This window comes from Poromitra crassiceps (assembly GCF_964638095.1).
Source record: "Poromitra crassiceps genome assembly, chromosome: 2".
Lineage (NCBI taxonomy): Eukaryota > Metazoa > Chordata > Actinopteri > Beryciformes > Melamphaidae > Poromitra > Poromitra crassiceps.
Window position 1 is genome coordinate 45,908,005 of NC_139624.1, and position 16,538 is coordinate 45,924,542.

The 16,538-nt window shown below is 44.5% G+C and overlaps 1 protein-coding gene across 1 annotated transcript in view; it reads left to right on the plus strand.

Moving 5' to 3' along the window:
• Window positions 1-16,538, plus strand: part of LOC310794614 (chloride anion exchanger-like) — a gene marked incomplete at both ends in the record, with an annotated part of 49,895 nt that overhangs the window by 25,440 nt on the left and 7,917 nt on the right. Inside the window, 8 exons of the mRNA XM_083656601.1 lie at window positions 97-244; window positions 417-530; window positions 9,633-9,710; window positions 9,809-9,904; window positions 10,332-10,438; window positions 10,664-10,733; window positions 11,748-11,840; window positions 12,038-12,133. Coding sequence (XP_083512727.1) covers window positions 97-244; window positions 417-530; window positions 9,633-9,710; window positions 9,809-9,904; window positions 10,332-10,438; window positions 10,664-10,733; window positions 11,748-11,840; window positions 12,038-12,133 — 802 coding nt within the window. The remainder of the gene's footprint in view (window positions 1-96; window positions 245-416; window positions 531-9,632; window positions 9,711-9,808; window positions 9,905-10,331; window positions 10,439-10,663; window positions 10,734-11,747; window positions 11,841-12,037; window positions 12,134-16,538) is intronic.

A 16,538-nucleotide genomic window follows, 5' to 3' on the forward strand; every position in this document is an offset into this window, starting at 1 on the left:
ATTTGGATGGAAACAACTAAAATCTTTTAGTACAAATTGCTGATTCGCTGTCACAGTGGAACTATTCAAACTAGATCTAACATTTATTCCCCTCAGGTATGAGGCTCCCATGGCTCCCAACCTGCATGTCTTCCAGGAAACGGCGGTCGAAGCGTTTCCTATGGCCATCGTGGGTTTCGCCGTGGCTTTCTCTGTGGCAAAGGTCTATTCTGTCAAACACGATTACACCATCGACGGAAACCAGGTGCGCCACTACACATTTGACCATTTACGGCATTAGAATACGGTTAGTGTGCCGGGTTTAATCTGGATTTACGTGCCTCGGTGATAAGAGGGGTCTTCTCTATGACCCCGTTTAATCTGGATTTATGTGACTCAGGTGATAAGAGGGGTTTTTCTCTGTGACCCCAATGTAGGAGCTGATAGCCTTCGGGGCCAGCAACATCTTCGGAGCCTCTTTCAAGTCTTTTGCAGCGAGTACAGCTCTGTCCAGGAGTGCGGTGCAGGAGAGCACAGGGGGAAAGACTCAGGTAAGCCAACATGACTGACTTTTAGCTGCTCCTCTCTGCCAGCTCAAATCCAGGTCCAGGTCCAGTTTGAGTCAAAATTGTAAAATTCAACACTGAAACCAGAACAAGACCCCCATTCAAGAGCCCACATTCCCTTCCTAATGCAAAAAATAATGATTGAGGATCAACAGAGAAAATGATATATGGACCAAAACTGTCAACATCCAGCTAATCAATATGTAGGACTTTGACCAATCAATGCGTAGAAGGCTGAGGACCTTGCACAAGATTCTGTAGTTTGTGGTGCAGTACTGGAGAAAATAAACCAAACGCTATAGGCCCTCTTCTGATGGGATCACTCCATGATTTGAAGGATGGCTTTACCGATTATCAACCCACTTTGTACTATTATAATGTCGTTAATATAAGCAGATGGGCAGTGTTTACCATCACTATACATTTCCGCATGGAGAAATCCAACTCCAATTGTCCGGTTTGCAGAAACTCCGCCACAGCCAGCTGCAAGTCATTACGGCTCGTTAAGGCTCTCGATGCGATTGAGTACTGACGTTATGAATGAGTACTCGAGTACCCGAGTACTCCCGTCCATCCCTATGCACTAGCGCCTCCTCTGGTTGGTCGGGGCGCCTGGTCGGGGTGGAAGGGAACTGGTGGGAATAGCGTGATCCTCCCACATGCTACGTCCTGCCGGTGAAGCTCCCCCTGACAGGTGTAAAAAAGCGGCTGGCAACTGCTCGTGTTATAGGAACCATGGTGCTAGTCTCGGCTCTCCCTAGATCGGCAGAGGGTGCAGCATCGACCGGGACAGCAGGGGGGGAAATTGGGCAAGTACAATTGGAGAGAAAAAAGGGGGGGAGGGGTCAGGGTGGTAAAATAGGCAACACTGGCTGATATTCAATAAAACTACTAATTATTTGATTGGCAGGAATACATCAGTTAACATCCAGTAGTGGCTGAGACCAAGACAAGTTCAAGATGTAAATAAGGTTTTCTCAAGACCGGAATACATTTCTATAGCCTTGATTTTCTGAAGAAGAGAATGTGCAGTAAGACTTTATTTGGAGAATTCAATGTTGATACTCAGTGATCACTGATCAGGTGCCAAAAAGTAGATTTTTTTCCTGCCTCTCATCTCTTATGTAACAGGGATCCTGAATATCAGCAAACTACTTTACACACAATTCTGAGTGTCACTTCAAACTCAGTAGACTAATGATACTTGATACTAAGTTTAGTATCAGCATTGGACTATCTAATTTTTTTTAACCAAATGTGCTCTTTAAAGTTTTTACACAACATTGACCTCTGGTATTTAGATAAAAAAAATATATTTGCCATGGCATTCCTCTACTTAGAGTTATCAGAGAAATAGATGAAAGAGAAAAGTGTATTTGATGTAAAAAAAAAAAAAAAAAAAAAAAAAAAGTTGAATGAGATTGAAATGTGTTCAAATGCCAAATCTGTAGCCGCAGCAGCCACCTTTGAAACATTGTTGCCTCAACATTGCTCTATTCCCTCTACTATTATTAATAAGCTTTTGTCTAGAAAAAGTATTTATTTTAATAGCTAACTAGAGACCATCTTGCGATGGGATCTCACCGGCCGCAACGTTCGTGACTTAAAACAAATGTGGGCCAAGGACATAAAGTGAGGGGGCCAATGTGGGCGGCCCATTTTCAAACTCGTCCATTTTGATGTCAACAACACACCTGTGAAGTTTCATGGCTGCATCTTGCATGGTTTTGATGCTATCCTGTTTGCGAAATCTGTCCACAGACAGACAGACAGACAGACAGACAGACAGGCAAACAGGCAGACATATTTTGTTTGTCAACTTGTTCCACTCATGGCAAAGTACAGAAAACAGTTCCCGCTACAATTAGTTGTCTCCAGGAACACACTTTGCCATGATCACACACACACACACACACACGCGCACACACACACACACACACACACACACACACACACACACACACACACACACACACACACACACACACACACACACACACACACACACACACACACACACACACACACACAAACTCACGAGCTGTTGCGGCTGGTCTATTGTCTTAGTGTCTGTATGCAGCGTAGCGGTCACATCAATATACAGAGATAAGAACTAGGAAGATCAGATCAGATCAGATAAACTTTATTGTCCCCGAGGGGAAATTTGTCTGGGGCAACAAGTGCATTACAGCATATCCATCGGCAGTAACATATACCAACAAAGAAAACAACAACATGACAGCAAGACAACAGTGGCATTTAAACAAAGACTTGCACAGAGCCCGGGTGGAACAAGCGGTGCCTGTTTAGGCAAGAAAAATTGCACCCGCCCATATTACACTGACCCTTATTGCACTATCATGTAAATAATAAAATAATAAAATAAATAAAAGCATAAAAGCATAAAATCATAAAAACATAGAAGCATAAAACCATGGGCGAAATAAAAGCAAAGAGAAACCACAGGAAGGACTAAAAGAAAAAGAACAAGAAAAGACAAGAGCCATCACGTTTCTGGCGCTTCCATACTGCCACCTCCCATCAGTGCAGGTGTTTCACCCGTGAGGAAGGGGCTCGCTGTCTATTCAGCAGAAATTGGAAGGAAGGATAGACCATATCTATTGCTTTTTTTTAAGATAACTAAAAACAATCACAAAGTTGCAAGTGCAATCAAATCGAGTAAATATATACAATATGTTCATGAGTGGTGAAGTGTTCTGTGGATAATAAATATGAATTTACGTTGAATTTACATGATTCAAGATTCAAGATTTTTATTGTCACTCCGTGGTACAAGTATCACGTGTGAAATTCTTGTGCTGTGGACTCCGTTTACAACATAGTACAAATATAACAGGGCATATGAGTGCAAAAACAACAAGAGACACAACAAGCAATAAGGCAGTAGAGTGATAAGACAAGTCAGAGAGTGGCATATTCACTGCACATAGGTGCACATGTCATGTGCATACTTTAGACGTACTTAAACATTTTAAATTCGACGTATTTGACATACAGGTGCAAATAGCATATACCTAATTAAACATACAATTAAACATTAGACATACATAATGGTACAGTACAGCTACTACACTATTTGTGTATGTTAAGGAGTCTCGTGGCCTGCGGGAAGAAACTGTCCCTCAAGCGATTTGTGCGTGCTTTTGGAACCCTGTATCTCCTCCCTGAGGGTAACAGGGAGAACAGGCTGTTGTGGGGATGGTTTGTGTCTTTGATGATCTTCAGGGACCTCCTGAGGCACCGCTGGTTATACAGTTCATGCAGTTCTGGCAACTCACATCCTGTTACGTGCTGTGCCGCGCGTCTCACTCTTCGTAGCACCCTGCGGTCCATGGTGGTACAGTTCCCGTACCAGGTGGTGAAGCAGCCAGTCAGCAGGCTTTCAATGGTGCCTTTGTAGAAGTCCCTGAGGATTTCTGGCCTTAGCCCAAATTTCTTCAGGCGCCTGAGTCCGTGTAGTCGCTGTTGGGCCTTTTTGACAACAGTGGCGGTGTGACCGGCCCAAGTCAGGTCCTGGTGGATGTTGACTCCCAGGTACTTGAAGCTGTCCACCCTTTCCACCACTGTGCCGTTGATGGTGATTGGGGGGTGTGCGCCCCCCCCCCCCCCCTTCCTCCTGTAGTCTACAATGATCTCCTTGGTCTTGGAGACGTTCAGAGAGAGGTGGTTGTCCTAGCACCATTGTTCCAGGGCCCCCACCTCCTCTCTGTAGGCCGTCTCGTCGCCCCCCGAGATCAGCCCCACGACTAGTGTGTCGTCTGCAAAGTTCACGATGGTGTTCGAAGTTTGAGTCGCCACGCAGTTGTGGGTGTAGAGGTCGTACCAGAAGGGGCTGGAGACGCACCCCTGGGGCGCTCCTATGCTGATGGTCAGTGGGGAGGAGGTGAGGTTGCCCACCCTCACCACCTGGCGGCGATCTGTCAGGAAATCCAGGATCCAGTCGCACATTGCTGTGTTTAGTCCCAGATCCTTAAGCTTGCGTACCAGCCTGGAGGGTACTATGGTGTTGAATGCTGAGCTGTAGTCCACGAACAGCATTCTTACATAGGTGTCCTTCCCCTCCAGGTGAGACAGGGCGGTGTGGAGCACGTGTGCTACTGCATCCGCTGTGGTCCTGTTGGGGCGGTATGCAAATTGTAGCGGGTCGTGGTCCGGGGGGAGTGTGGGGCGGATCTGTGAGAGGAGGTGGGGAGGAGGGGAGGCGCTCTGGCAGAGGGGTCAAACCTAGCGTAGAACGCGTTGAGTTCATCCGGTAGGGAGGGTGATGTGTGGGGGGATGAGATTTACAGACTGAGTTAAATAGACCTTAAATAGGCAGTGGATTTACATGAATTTACAGTCGGAGTTAAATAAGAGTTTACATTGAATGTACATGAAATTTACAGGCTAAGTTAAATAGGCATTAAATGTGCAGGGAATTTACATGAATTTACAGTCCCAGTTAAACAGGCCTTCTCAGAAGGTAGCCTAAACAGTGCCATGGACTTTTGCTTTTGTTCTAAAATGTTCTTATACTCTAACCTCGAGGAAGCACCGGTGTCATGCCGAGTTTTGCACCCCCGCCGAGAATTGTACCCCCACCATATTTTGGGGCTGTTTTAACTTAAAAACAGGGATGCAAATCTCGGCAGGTACAAACCGCCGATATTTGCACCTCCCTCCATAAAGCCAGGAGAGATCCCCAGGTCTCGAGGTCATCTGTACCCGGATTTTAAGCACCAAAGTCGGCTTCCATGAGGCAGAAGAGAGCCCCAAGCATGGAAGTCACCTCCACGCGGATCTAATGCATCAAAGTCGGTCTCCATGAACCAGGACCAGGGACGTGCAGAGAACATTAGAGGGGCAGGGGCTCAAATTCATAAAAGGGCACTACAGCTGGAGTCCGGAGGGCGGCGGCAGAAATTTGAGGCAATTTGAAGGCCAATTTAGGGGTATAACTAATTTTAAATACTCCGATTTTAACCAGATTTAGAGGAATATCTCATTTTAGGATGAGACTTGTCACAGAAAAATAACTCCATAACTGAATAATATTAGTATATAAAAGTTGCATGCTGTTGGAAGACAGAAGATTTAGATAAGGTGTATTAGATTTATTTTTATTTTTTCCTGATTCACACAACATCCCTTTCCAATAGTGTAAAGTAAAAAATATTTTCAAGAGCAACAATTCTGCATTTGTTCCCTATATTTTGGTTATTTATTTATTGGGTGGTTTATTTATTTATTTATTTATTTATTCATTCATTTTTGGGTTCATTTTTGGGTTGGTGCCTTCAGGGGCGGTTTAGAAAAACACTGCTCCATGCAGAGGCCTATTACAAATGGTGCATTCAAGGCCAAGAGAGCTCGGAAAAGCCATTTCTCTTTGAATGCTGCCTTCAGTGACGGCATAGAAAGGGCAATTTCCATACAAAGCACCATTAGAAATGCATTCATGGTCAGGAAAGGGCACTTTTTATTTTATTTTTTCATGTGTCTGAGCTATTTGTTTTGTTCATGTGTTGTTGGAATGAAAATGAAAAATGCAATATAATTCAAAAAAAAAAAAAAAAAAAAAAGGCACTTTTTACAGACTGAAAAAAAGCCAGGGGCTCAAGCCCCCTTTCATGTCTATGTGTGCACGTGCCTGGACAGACCCCCTGGCTTGGAGATCACGTCTACCCAGACAATTATATCATTTTTAAACAGTTAAGTTTCCATATAAATCATTACAATATGCTCCCGGAAGGTGGGGATGCAATTCTCGGCGGGGGTGCAAAACTCTGCATGACACCGCATGTGACGGCAGCGTATTTGTAGAAAAGGCCCCAACGTCTAGTTGAGAAGACCCAATAGTGAGCTCTGCTGGCATGACCCGGTACTGCAGCCTATAGGAAGTCCATCTGCATGCCTGCCGTGATGTCAGAGAGCCACATGGACTGCTAGAGGATGGAGAGCTGTGCTGTGCAGTTGACTGCTGTGAATTGGACTTGCATGAAGAGAAATGCAAGTCATTTCACATGGTGTTTATTTCTTAGTTTTCTTTGTAGAGATAGTCAGTTAGTCATTCAACATCATGGCGGCTTAATTGGTTAATTGGTAGTTGCTGTGCATGTATTCCATCTGTGGCTAACACTGCAGTTAGGTTGAGTTTGTGTTTCTGTGGATATGATTTTCTTAATTTATTTTTTATGTCTGAGCTGTGTTAGGATTTAGCCTACAACCTTTTCATGTTTGCTGCAATGGTAGCCAATAATTGCTGTCTGAATATACTATAGCCTATAATAGTGCAGGTGGGTTTAGCTGTTTAACCCAAATGATCCAGTAATATAGGCCGTCTGATTAGTTTGTTACTACATGATGACCACTTCTTTGTAATGCTATTTATTACTTTGCTTTATTTCTCACACATACACACACACACACACACACACACACACACACACACATACGCAAGCGCACACAGTGTAACCGTATAGTCCATCCCTATGTGAATGCATTTGACTTGATTGTGTGACTTACTTATGTGTTTGTAAATTATCTTTCTATAACTCACAGTTCTTTTTCTTCTTGGTCTTCTCCCGCTGTCAGTGTCTGATCTGGCGGACCCACCCCCTTGCACCACGGCTCGGTTTCTGGGCTGACCAGTTCAGGCTTCGCCGTGTTAGTTTTGCCGTTCAGAAGATCCATTCCCAAAACGTGGTTGTAGAAAATGGTCCGTAATGGCCCACCATCAGGCCTGTTCTTGGGGCAATTGACGCCCACGAAGCAAGGCGCCAACGACGTAATGATGATGACACCGCCGTGACATCATCGATGATGATGTCAGAGTTCACCTGTGAGGTCATCAGCGATGTCAGACGGTCTAGGCTGACTGTGATGGCAGACGTGACTTTATGAGGTCACCGATGATGTCATACCTCCCCGGACGTTGTGACATGACCAACGATGTCATACATCGAATGTGGGGGGGGTATAAAAAGGTGTTGTTCTGTTATGATATGTATGGTCTTGGTCCTATGTTCCCTTCCTGCAATCTGTAAGCTCTGTACGTGGCTTCTGCCTTGCTCCTATCTGCCTGATATTTCATTAAACGAGAATTTCGGTTTTTTTGAACCTGGAGCCATCTCCTGGCATTAATTATGATTTGGCAACTCACCCAGCGATCTCCGCGGCGTTTCTGGCCGTCCTAGCGTTGTTTTGAGATCAATAGCGTCCAGTCAGTTGTAAAATGGAGCTGATTTGGGGCCAAGTGTGAGCCTGTCTTTACTGCATCTAAATAGCTATTTCTATTCCCGTTTTCGCCAAATATCGTCAGAATCTGATCCCTCAAGAACCACCACAGTGATATTTCGCCAAAGGCTGTTTCCTGGAGTTGCACAGGGATCAAATTACCTCAAACGTGATCTCGGGCACCTAGTCTCGTGAAGTCCCGCGATACTTTCCTGCTGACTGGCCAAGTACAGGCAGGACACTTTGCGGTGGTGGTTTTAGCGTAACCTATGTGGGGTTTGGCGTAACCTATGTGGGATTCGAAATAACGAAGGTTATGCCAAACCCCACATAGGTTACGCTAAAACCACCACCGCAAAGCGTCCTGCCTGTACTTGGCCAGTCAGCAGGAAAGTATCGCGGGACTTCACGAAACTAGGTGCCCGAGATCACGTTTGAGGTAATTTGATCCCTGTGCAACTCCAGGAAACAGCCTTTGGCGAAATATCACTGTGGTGGTTCTTGAGGGATCAGATTCTGACAATATTTGGCGAAAACGGGAATAGAAATAGCTATTTAGATGCAGTAAAGACAGGCTCACACTTGGCCCCAAATCAGCTCCATTTTACAACTGACTGGACGCTATTGATCTCAAAACAACGCTAGGACGGCCAGAAACGCCGCGGAGATCGCTGGGTGAGTCGCCAAATCATAATTAATGCCAGGAGATGGCTCCAGGTTAAAAAAAAACGAAATTCTCCTTTAAAGCTTGAAAGACATCTCTGTGGTTCTAACCGACCACTGCCCGTGAGCCCTTACCTAAGATCCGGCAACTTCACACGAGGCAAGCACATAAGCTTCCCTACAGTGGTAGTGTTGCGTGTAGGTCCGCTAACGTTATGGAGCTCCAGAATTGTTACTGTGCGCTACTCTCCAGTGCACGTGTCTTCTCAATGTCCACACACGGCCAGTTGCCTCTTGACTAGCGTAGCGACAGCTCCATGTGTGGTGTCTTATCGTGTATTCCTTTATAACTGGGGACTGGTAATCTTACGACTTCAAAGGTCATGAGCTGGGCGGTGACGTCATCAGAGCTGGTATTTCCCATTCCAAACTCGTAGGGGCCTCAGCAGTCCCAACCTCAAAAATCCAAGATGGCTGCGCCACGCAACAACAGTAGTAGCCTAGTAATCGTAGTAATATTGTTTAGCACTTCTGTTTTGTTTGTGTCTCATTAAATCAGCTGTACACACAGCACTGGACATGAGGCTGCAGTGTTTGTATGCGCAAAATGCCGCAAAATGCCATGTTGTCAATTGTTATTGCTAACAATGGCTAGCCTGGCTAGCGACTGGATCTGACCAATGAACAGTGAACTTCCCAGCTCAAGTTTTCTGAAAATGGAACGCTAACAAAACGGATGTGACGTCATTTAGCCTCCACATCCCAGTTATTTTGCGATAAAGGAACGCACGATTAGCTCATAGCTGCCTCTTGTCTTTCATCTCTCTATCCCCGGCTGCGGTCCTCGGCAGTCGCTAAATGGACAAGCAAGCCTAACCGTTACCCCAGATGTGTTTGTGTCAATCTCTCCCTGCAGTGCTCCCTAGCGGTAAACCTGCAGTACTACGCTGATAAGTGGGAAAAGATTATATTCAAAATACTTACGAAATCCTCTCAGACTGACGTCATGACTATAATTCCTCGCCTGAAGGCAATATCATAACAGTCATCAATGCTTAATTATTCATGTTCTAACCGACATCGGAGGGGAATGCATCCTACCTGAATCAACCCTAGCTCAAATTGTATCCACCCATTTTACAGTTCTTCTTCTTTGCTGTTTGAATATGTGTCTTCTGTCCTTTTCAGGTTGCCGGTCTGCTGTCGGCGATGATAGTGATGATCGTCACTGTGGCCATAGGATTCTTACTGGAGCCTCTCCAGAAGGTAAACTTACAAATTAACCTCTAATTAATTCATCTAAATAACTCTACATTGCTCTTCAGATTGATGAGCAATGTGACCTTTGACCCCTGTGTTAACAGTCGGTGTTGGGCGCCGTGGTCATCGTCAACCTGAAGGGCATGCTGATGCAGTTCAGAGACGTCCCATACCTGTGGAGGAAGGACAAACCGGACTGTGTAAGTTCTCACACGCTCACATCATGCTGCCTAAAGGCTGACAAGCAGGATAGCGAGTAGAGGTCTCCAGGGATGCCTAAACCCTCGAATACCCTGAGACCCTGCCGGATCTCAAGTCCATTCAAAAGAAGTGAGTCCGGGTCCGAGCCGGGTCTGTTCGCCGGGTCTCGGTCTCTGACAAGATCACTTCGAGAAGAAGTGATATAAATGATCTCTCCATGTCTTGAAAGAGCTTTGTTACAAAACAAGCTGGTGGAAAGTCACTTTTGAATTCTCAGCACCTGGTGAAGTCATCACTTTTGTGATTGATCAACAACTTCACACAGGTATTACGGTCATTTTGTGCTATGGGGGCAGTAAAAATCTTTCTTATTGCCCCGTTAAAAAACTCATCAAACACATTTCCTGTTTGTGTGTTTCTGTCCAGGTGGTGTGGGTGGGGACCTGCCTGGCAGCCATCTTTCTGGGCCTGGACCTGGGCCTGGCTGTAGGTCTGGGAGTGGAGCTGCTCACCGTCGTCCTCAGGACTCAGTTGTTAGTATCAAACTGTTTATTGACGACAACTTTTTACACTGAGCTCTTCATGTCGTCAAGTTGTAGATGTGTCATTTACTTTACCACATGCACTTTTCTTTTAAACATTTCTAATTGATTGATTCCTAAAGCCCTAATTTAATTAGCCAAAGCTAGCTTTGATTCAGTTTAGAAATGAAGGAGTTTTGTCATTGATACTTTCAACTTTTCCTCTTCCTCTTCCAGCCCCCGCTGCAGCGTCCTGGCCAACATCAAGGGAACTGACATCTACAAAGACAGAAAGGACTATGTCAGTGTAAGTCGGCTCGATCCTGCACACCTCTTCTGCATCGTCTGTTACAATTTGAAGCTTACTGTGCTTTAGACCAGAGGTTTCCTAACTGGGGTTCAGGGAGGGGGGGGGGGGGTCAGGATTAATTTATTATTGTTAACTCAAAAATATGATGTAAATGGTAAATGGACTGCATTTATATAGCGCTTTTATCCAAAGCACTTTACAATGTGCCTACATTCACCCATTCACACACCGAAGGCGGCAAGCTGCCACGCAGGGTGCTGGCACAGCCATCGGGAGCAATTTGGGGTTCAGTGTCTTGCCCAAGGACACTTCGACATGCGGAGTGGAGGAGCCGGGGATCGAACCATCGACCTTCTGATTGGTGGACGACCCGCTCTACCTCCTGAGCAACAGCCGCTATTCACATTCACAGGATGTGAATGTGATAGGAGGGGATATAGGGATGCATATTCTTTTTTTTGTCCAACTTTATTTATGATTTTTTTCAGCATAATCAATTACAGCATGAGTCAACATATTGCCATATGCCAAAAGAATAATTTATAAATAAATAAATAAATAAATAAATAAATAAATAAATAAATAAATAAATAAATAAATAAATAAATAAATAAATAAATAAATAAAAATACATTATACACTATGCACTATAACAAAAACCTCCTCAGTTGGGAATCTCTGTGACAAAATTTTATCAAATGGGCTGTTGTGGTCTGAAGATTTTGGGTACGACTGCTTTCCTAAAAGCATGATCTTGTTGGATTTTGAATCAAGGAAGTACACCAAGTGAGCTTCCCTGTTTCCTCCTGTTTTTATTCTCATGTAGGGTCTGTATCTTACTTTGAAGAGACCTTCCCTGTTTCCTCCTGTTTTTATTCTCATGTACGTCTGTATCTTACTTTGAAGAGAGTTTGGCCAGTTCTTGTTGTGATTATGGAAACTATTATGGGTATAACAGCCCTCTCGTATACTATTGCTCTATCCATCTTTGTAAAAATGCTCTCTTTCCAGATATATGAGCCAGAGGGGGTAAAGATCTTCAGGATTCCATCACCCATCTTCTTTGCCAACATTGAGTTTTTTAGGAGCAAGCTGGTAGAAGCCGTAAGTATCACAGTTTATACACGTTTATACACTTTTTTATTTTCTTTTTCTTTTGTATTTTTTAATTTTTATTTTACAAATGAAACTATGAGAAATGGATATGGAAAAACTGCCTTTATACCTTCAAAACAGACGACAAATAAAGAGTAACTGACCAGATTGCATCTCTCTCTCTCACTCTCTGTATGTCTTCTCAGATTGGATTTAACCCATTGAGAGTGTTGAGAAAGAGAAATAAAGCACTGAGGATGATTCGAAAGCTTCTGAAGAAAGGAGAGCTGCAGTGGACATCGGTGAGTCTTAACTTTGACCTTATTCACTGACAGCATCTGCACATACTGTACTGTGGCTCTGTAAACACTTTCACAACCTCATAAAAGGCTCATGTGTGTGTTTTTCTCTGTTTATTATACAGTGATGACTTTATATCCAAAATGGCCCCAGAACATAGTTCAAGATTCAAGATTCAAGATTCAAGATTTTTATTGTCACTCCATGGTACAAGTACCACGTGTGAAATTCTTGTGCAGTGGACTCCGTTTACGACATAGTACAAATAGGCAACAAGCAATAAGTAATAGGCAATAAGAAATAGGCATCAGTAAGCAATAAGACAGCAATAAGGCAATAAGAAATAGGCATCTTATAAGCAATAAGATGTGATTTTTTTGCTAGAACCACTGTTACACTATAAGAGCAAAGCAGAACCTGAGAAATGTTATCATGTAGCTAAAACTTGATGGTTTGCACTGTCACCTCACAGGTTTGAATCCTGGCCCGTTCTGTGTGGAGTTTGAATTGGAAAGTGTAAATTGCCAATAGGCGTGTGAGTGACTGATTTCGATCTACAGTAGGCCTACCTATGTTAGTGTTGTCATGGACTGTCCTACCGTGTTTCCATGCCTTCACTCCAATTTTTTTCTGGGATAGGAAAAAGAAAAAGATGTACAGGCTGTACCTACAACAAGTGTGTATGCAGTGTTGGGCAGTAGCTTGCTACAGTACAAGTAGCGAAGCTACATAGCTTAACTAAATTTCTCAGTAGCGTGTATTCATGTAATGAATATACAAATGTCAATTAGATGGTAATCTGCATGAGAAATAAAGAAAAAGAAGAACATTTGTTATAATGATCATCCGCTTAATAGTGATCAATTTGACCCGTCCCAAGGTGATCACGGTAAGAGGAGTGCACTGTATTATTATTATTAATATATTAGTTCTTGTTCCTTCAGTTGAATGTTTGAGCTTCACTAAAGAATAAAAAAACAGAGATACAACACATATAGTATAAACATACTGTTCTATGCCCTAGTGATGTGTGCATAGTTGAGTGGACTTCAGCCATCTCTTCACCTGACCCTTAAACATGCCTAGTGTTGGACATTCCCTAATGGCCGATGGGATTGTGTTCCAGAGTTTTCCACCCTTGACCGACAGAACTGTCTGGCCAAAAATGGTGCGCCTGTAAGGGATCACACAATCGCCTCTAATTGAGGCTCTGGTGGTTCTGGTTGTGGATCCAGATACAGGTCTCTGGTAGATATACCGGTACTCATTTAGCGGGGGAGGGGCAAGGCCATTTAGTGCCTTGAAAACGGTGCATGCATATTTAAAGGAGATGAAATTATTGAAACTTAATAAGTTGTGTTTGACCAGGATGTTGCAATAGTGGTAGGAGCGGGGTTTTTTGTCAAATATTTTTAGTGCTCTCTTATAGAGTGACTCTAGTGGTTTGAGAGTGGATGTGCACGTGAGACACCAGCTGGTCACACAGTAGTCCAGGTGAGAAAATATCATGGCATGTAAGAATGTCCTGGCAGAACCTACAGACATGCTGTGTCTAATGTGTTTGAAGTTGAACAGGCTGAATTTGACTGAGTTAGCAACCTTTTAGACCTGGTTCTTAAAGGTCAGTGTGGGGTCTAATATCACACCTAGATATTTAAATTCGGATACTAATTCCAGTTCAACATCATTGAAAAAAACATTCGAGCGGGTTGCTGCATGAGGACGTTTGGTGAACATCATGCAAACCGTTTTCTTGGTGTTTAGCAAAAGGCAGGATTTGAAAAGCCAATTCTGTACCTCAGATGCAGCAGATGTTAGGAGGCGAGAGGCCTCCACGATGTTTTTGGCAGGGGTGAAAATTACTGCATCATCCGCATACATCTGGGAGTGCACATTTGAACAGAAATACGGCAAATTATTAATGAATAATGAGAAAAGAAGTGGTCCAAGGACCGACCCTTGGGGAACGCCCACTGGACACTCCAAATAGGAGGACTTGGCCCCATCTACCATTACACATTGTGTTCTGTTGGCTAAATAAGATTTAAACCAGTTCAGTGCATGATTGGAGAAGTTAAAGTGAGTTAATCTGGACAGAAGCACTTGGTGGTTCACCGTATCAAATGCTCTCTTTAAATCTAAGTAGACAGCACCGACACAGGCATTGCAGTCTAGAAGCCCCTTGATTTTTTCAACTAGGACAGAAATGGCCGTCTTGGTCGAGTGATGGGCCCGAAAACCAAATTGCATGGGATGCAGCAGAGGGTGTTCGTTGCTGAGATGTTCTTCCCAGCTTTAAAAATTGGGGTGACTACTGCCATCTTCCAGACCAAGGGAACCACTGCATGTTTAATAGACAGATTTACCAGGTGGGTGATAGGGCGGACCAGAGCGTCTTTATGCTCTTTGATAAAGTTGGTGTTGAAGCCAAAGACGTCCTTGGCTGTGGAGTTCCTTAGGCCAACTATAATTTTGACAACTTCTAAGTCAGTTATTTCTGTGAGCTCAAAGATTGGGTGAGAGGGGTTGACAGGGCTGTCCATGCAATCAGTAGGGGGAAAGAGCTGGGCTATGTCATTTACTGACTCAATAAAGAAGTGGTTTAAGCCAGATGCCAGTGTAGTGGGATCCCTCACTAGTGTGTTGTTTATGGTGAGCTCCAGATCCTTGTCCTGATTGCATTTACGGCCCAGTAATTTGCTAATATTCTGCCAGATGATTTTGCTATTTCCATGTGCATTCTCAATGATTTGCAAAAAAAAGTTGGCTTTAGCTTTCCGCAGTGTTAGGGTGACTTTATTCCTACAAGATGTAAACTTCAGTCTGTTGGTGCTCAGGCCTGATTTGAGAGACTGTTTTAAGAGGGAGTCCCTAGTGGACATCAGTTCCCTACAGTCAGCCGTGACCCACGGCAGAGACAAGCCCTTCTTTGACCTACCACCCTCTCTGCTGGTGAAAGGGCCATGACCTCCTGTACTGACTTGTGGAACAGATCACAACCCGTCAGTGTTTGTACATGTTAGAATGTTTTCATCCCAGTTGTAGTCATGCAGGGCTGAGGCCAGGTACGATTGCTGGCTTTTTGGTATAAATTCAGAAAGAGGTGTCGATTTGGCACGTTTAAGGAAGGATTTGGAGAAACGAGAGTTAGTTAGTTTTCTAGAAAAAAGAATCATGTTGTGATCTGACAGGCCAGTCAGGAGGTTATGGGTGGAGGTGATTCTGTCAGGTTTATTCGTGAACAGCAAGTCAATTCTAGTTTTAGAGATGTTGGTAATTCTCGTGGGCTGTTCAATCAGCTGGGACAGGTTTAAATCATCCATAGCTTTTTTTTGTTTTTTTCTTTCTTTTTTCACGTCCCAATTTACGTTTAGGTTCCCAATCGATATAGTCTCAGAGTGATCGGCATATTGGCTTAAAAGAGTTTTTAGTTGTAATAAAAAATCAGCTTTGGCAGAGGGAGGGCGGTATAAACATACCAAAACAAAGGACATTTCGGCAGATAGTGTGATCCTCACACTGACAGACTCGATACTGCAATCACTGGGTTGGCTTAGCTGGCAGCATTTTAGTGTATCTTTAATATAGACTAATACCCCCCCCCCCCCCTTTACCTGTGGTCCTGTCCTGTCTAAACACATTATAATGCGGTACAAGGACAGCAGCTTCAGGAGAGGAGTTAGACAACCACGTTTCTGTTAAGCATAGTACGTCAATGTTTGAGTTGTCAAGTAAATGTTCAATCTGTTCGCGTTTAGGTACCATGCTACGTATGTTTAAGTGAGCACATAAGAGCCCTCTCGGCTTAGAACGGGGGTCCCATACTACCTTAGCGTGGTTTAGAAACTTTAGAGTCCTGAAGATTTTAGTCCGGTATTTCTTAAAAGCTGGATTCCTGTATTCCTTAAAAACAAAGTTTCGATTTAAAGATGGCCTGGAGTTAGCAAGGAGGCTGCTGCTGGACATCCGACCATGGGCTGCTAGGCTACCCTGAGCCGTGGGCGCAGCTCTGCCGATGGCCGGTGTCAATGGGCCTCGCCTGGGGGCCGGGCCGCTGGCTGCTATGTTGCTCCTCGGCTCCGGGGCTGGTGGTGTCGCGATGTCAGGTGACGTCCGACCACGGGCTGCTAGGCTGCTCTGAGCCATAGGCGCAGCTCCGCCGATGGCCGGGGTCGATGGGCCTCGCCTGGAGGCCGTGCCGCTGGGAGCTATGCTGCTCCTCGACGCCGGGGCTGGTGGTGTCACGATGCCTGGTGACATCCGACCCCGGGCTGTTAGGCTGCTCTGGACCGTAGGTGCACCTCCGCTGGTGACCGGGGTCGAGGGGTCTCGTCTGGAGGCCGTGCCGCTGATTGCTATGCTGCTCCTCGGCGCCGGGGCTGGTGGTGTCACGATGCCGGGTGACGT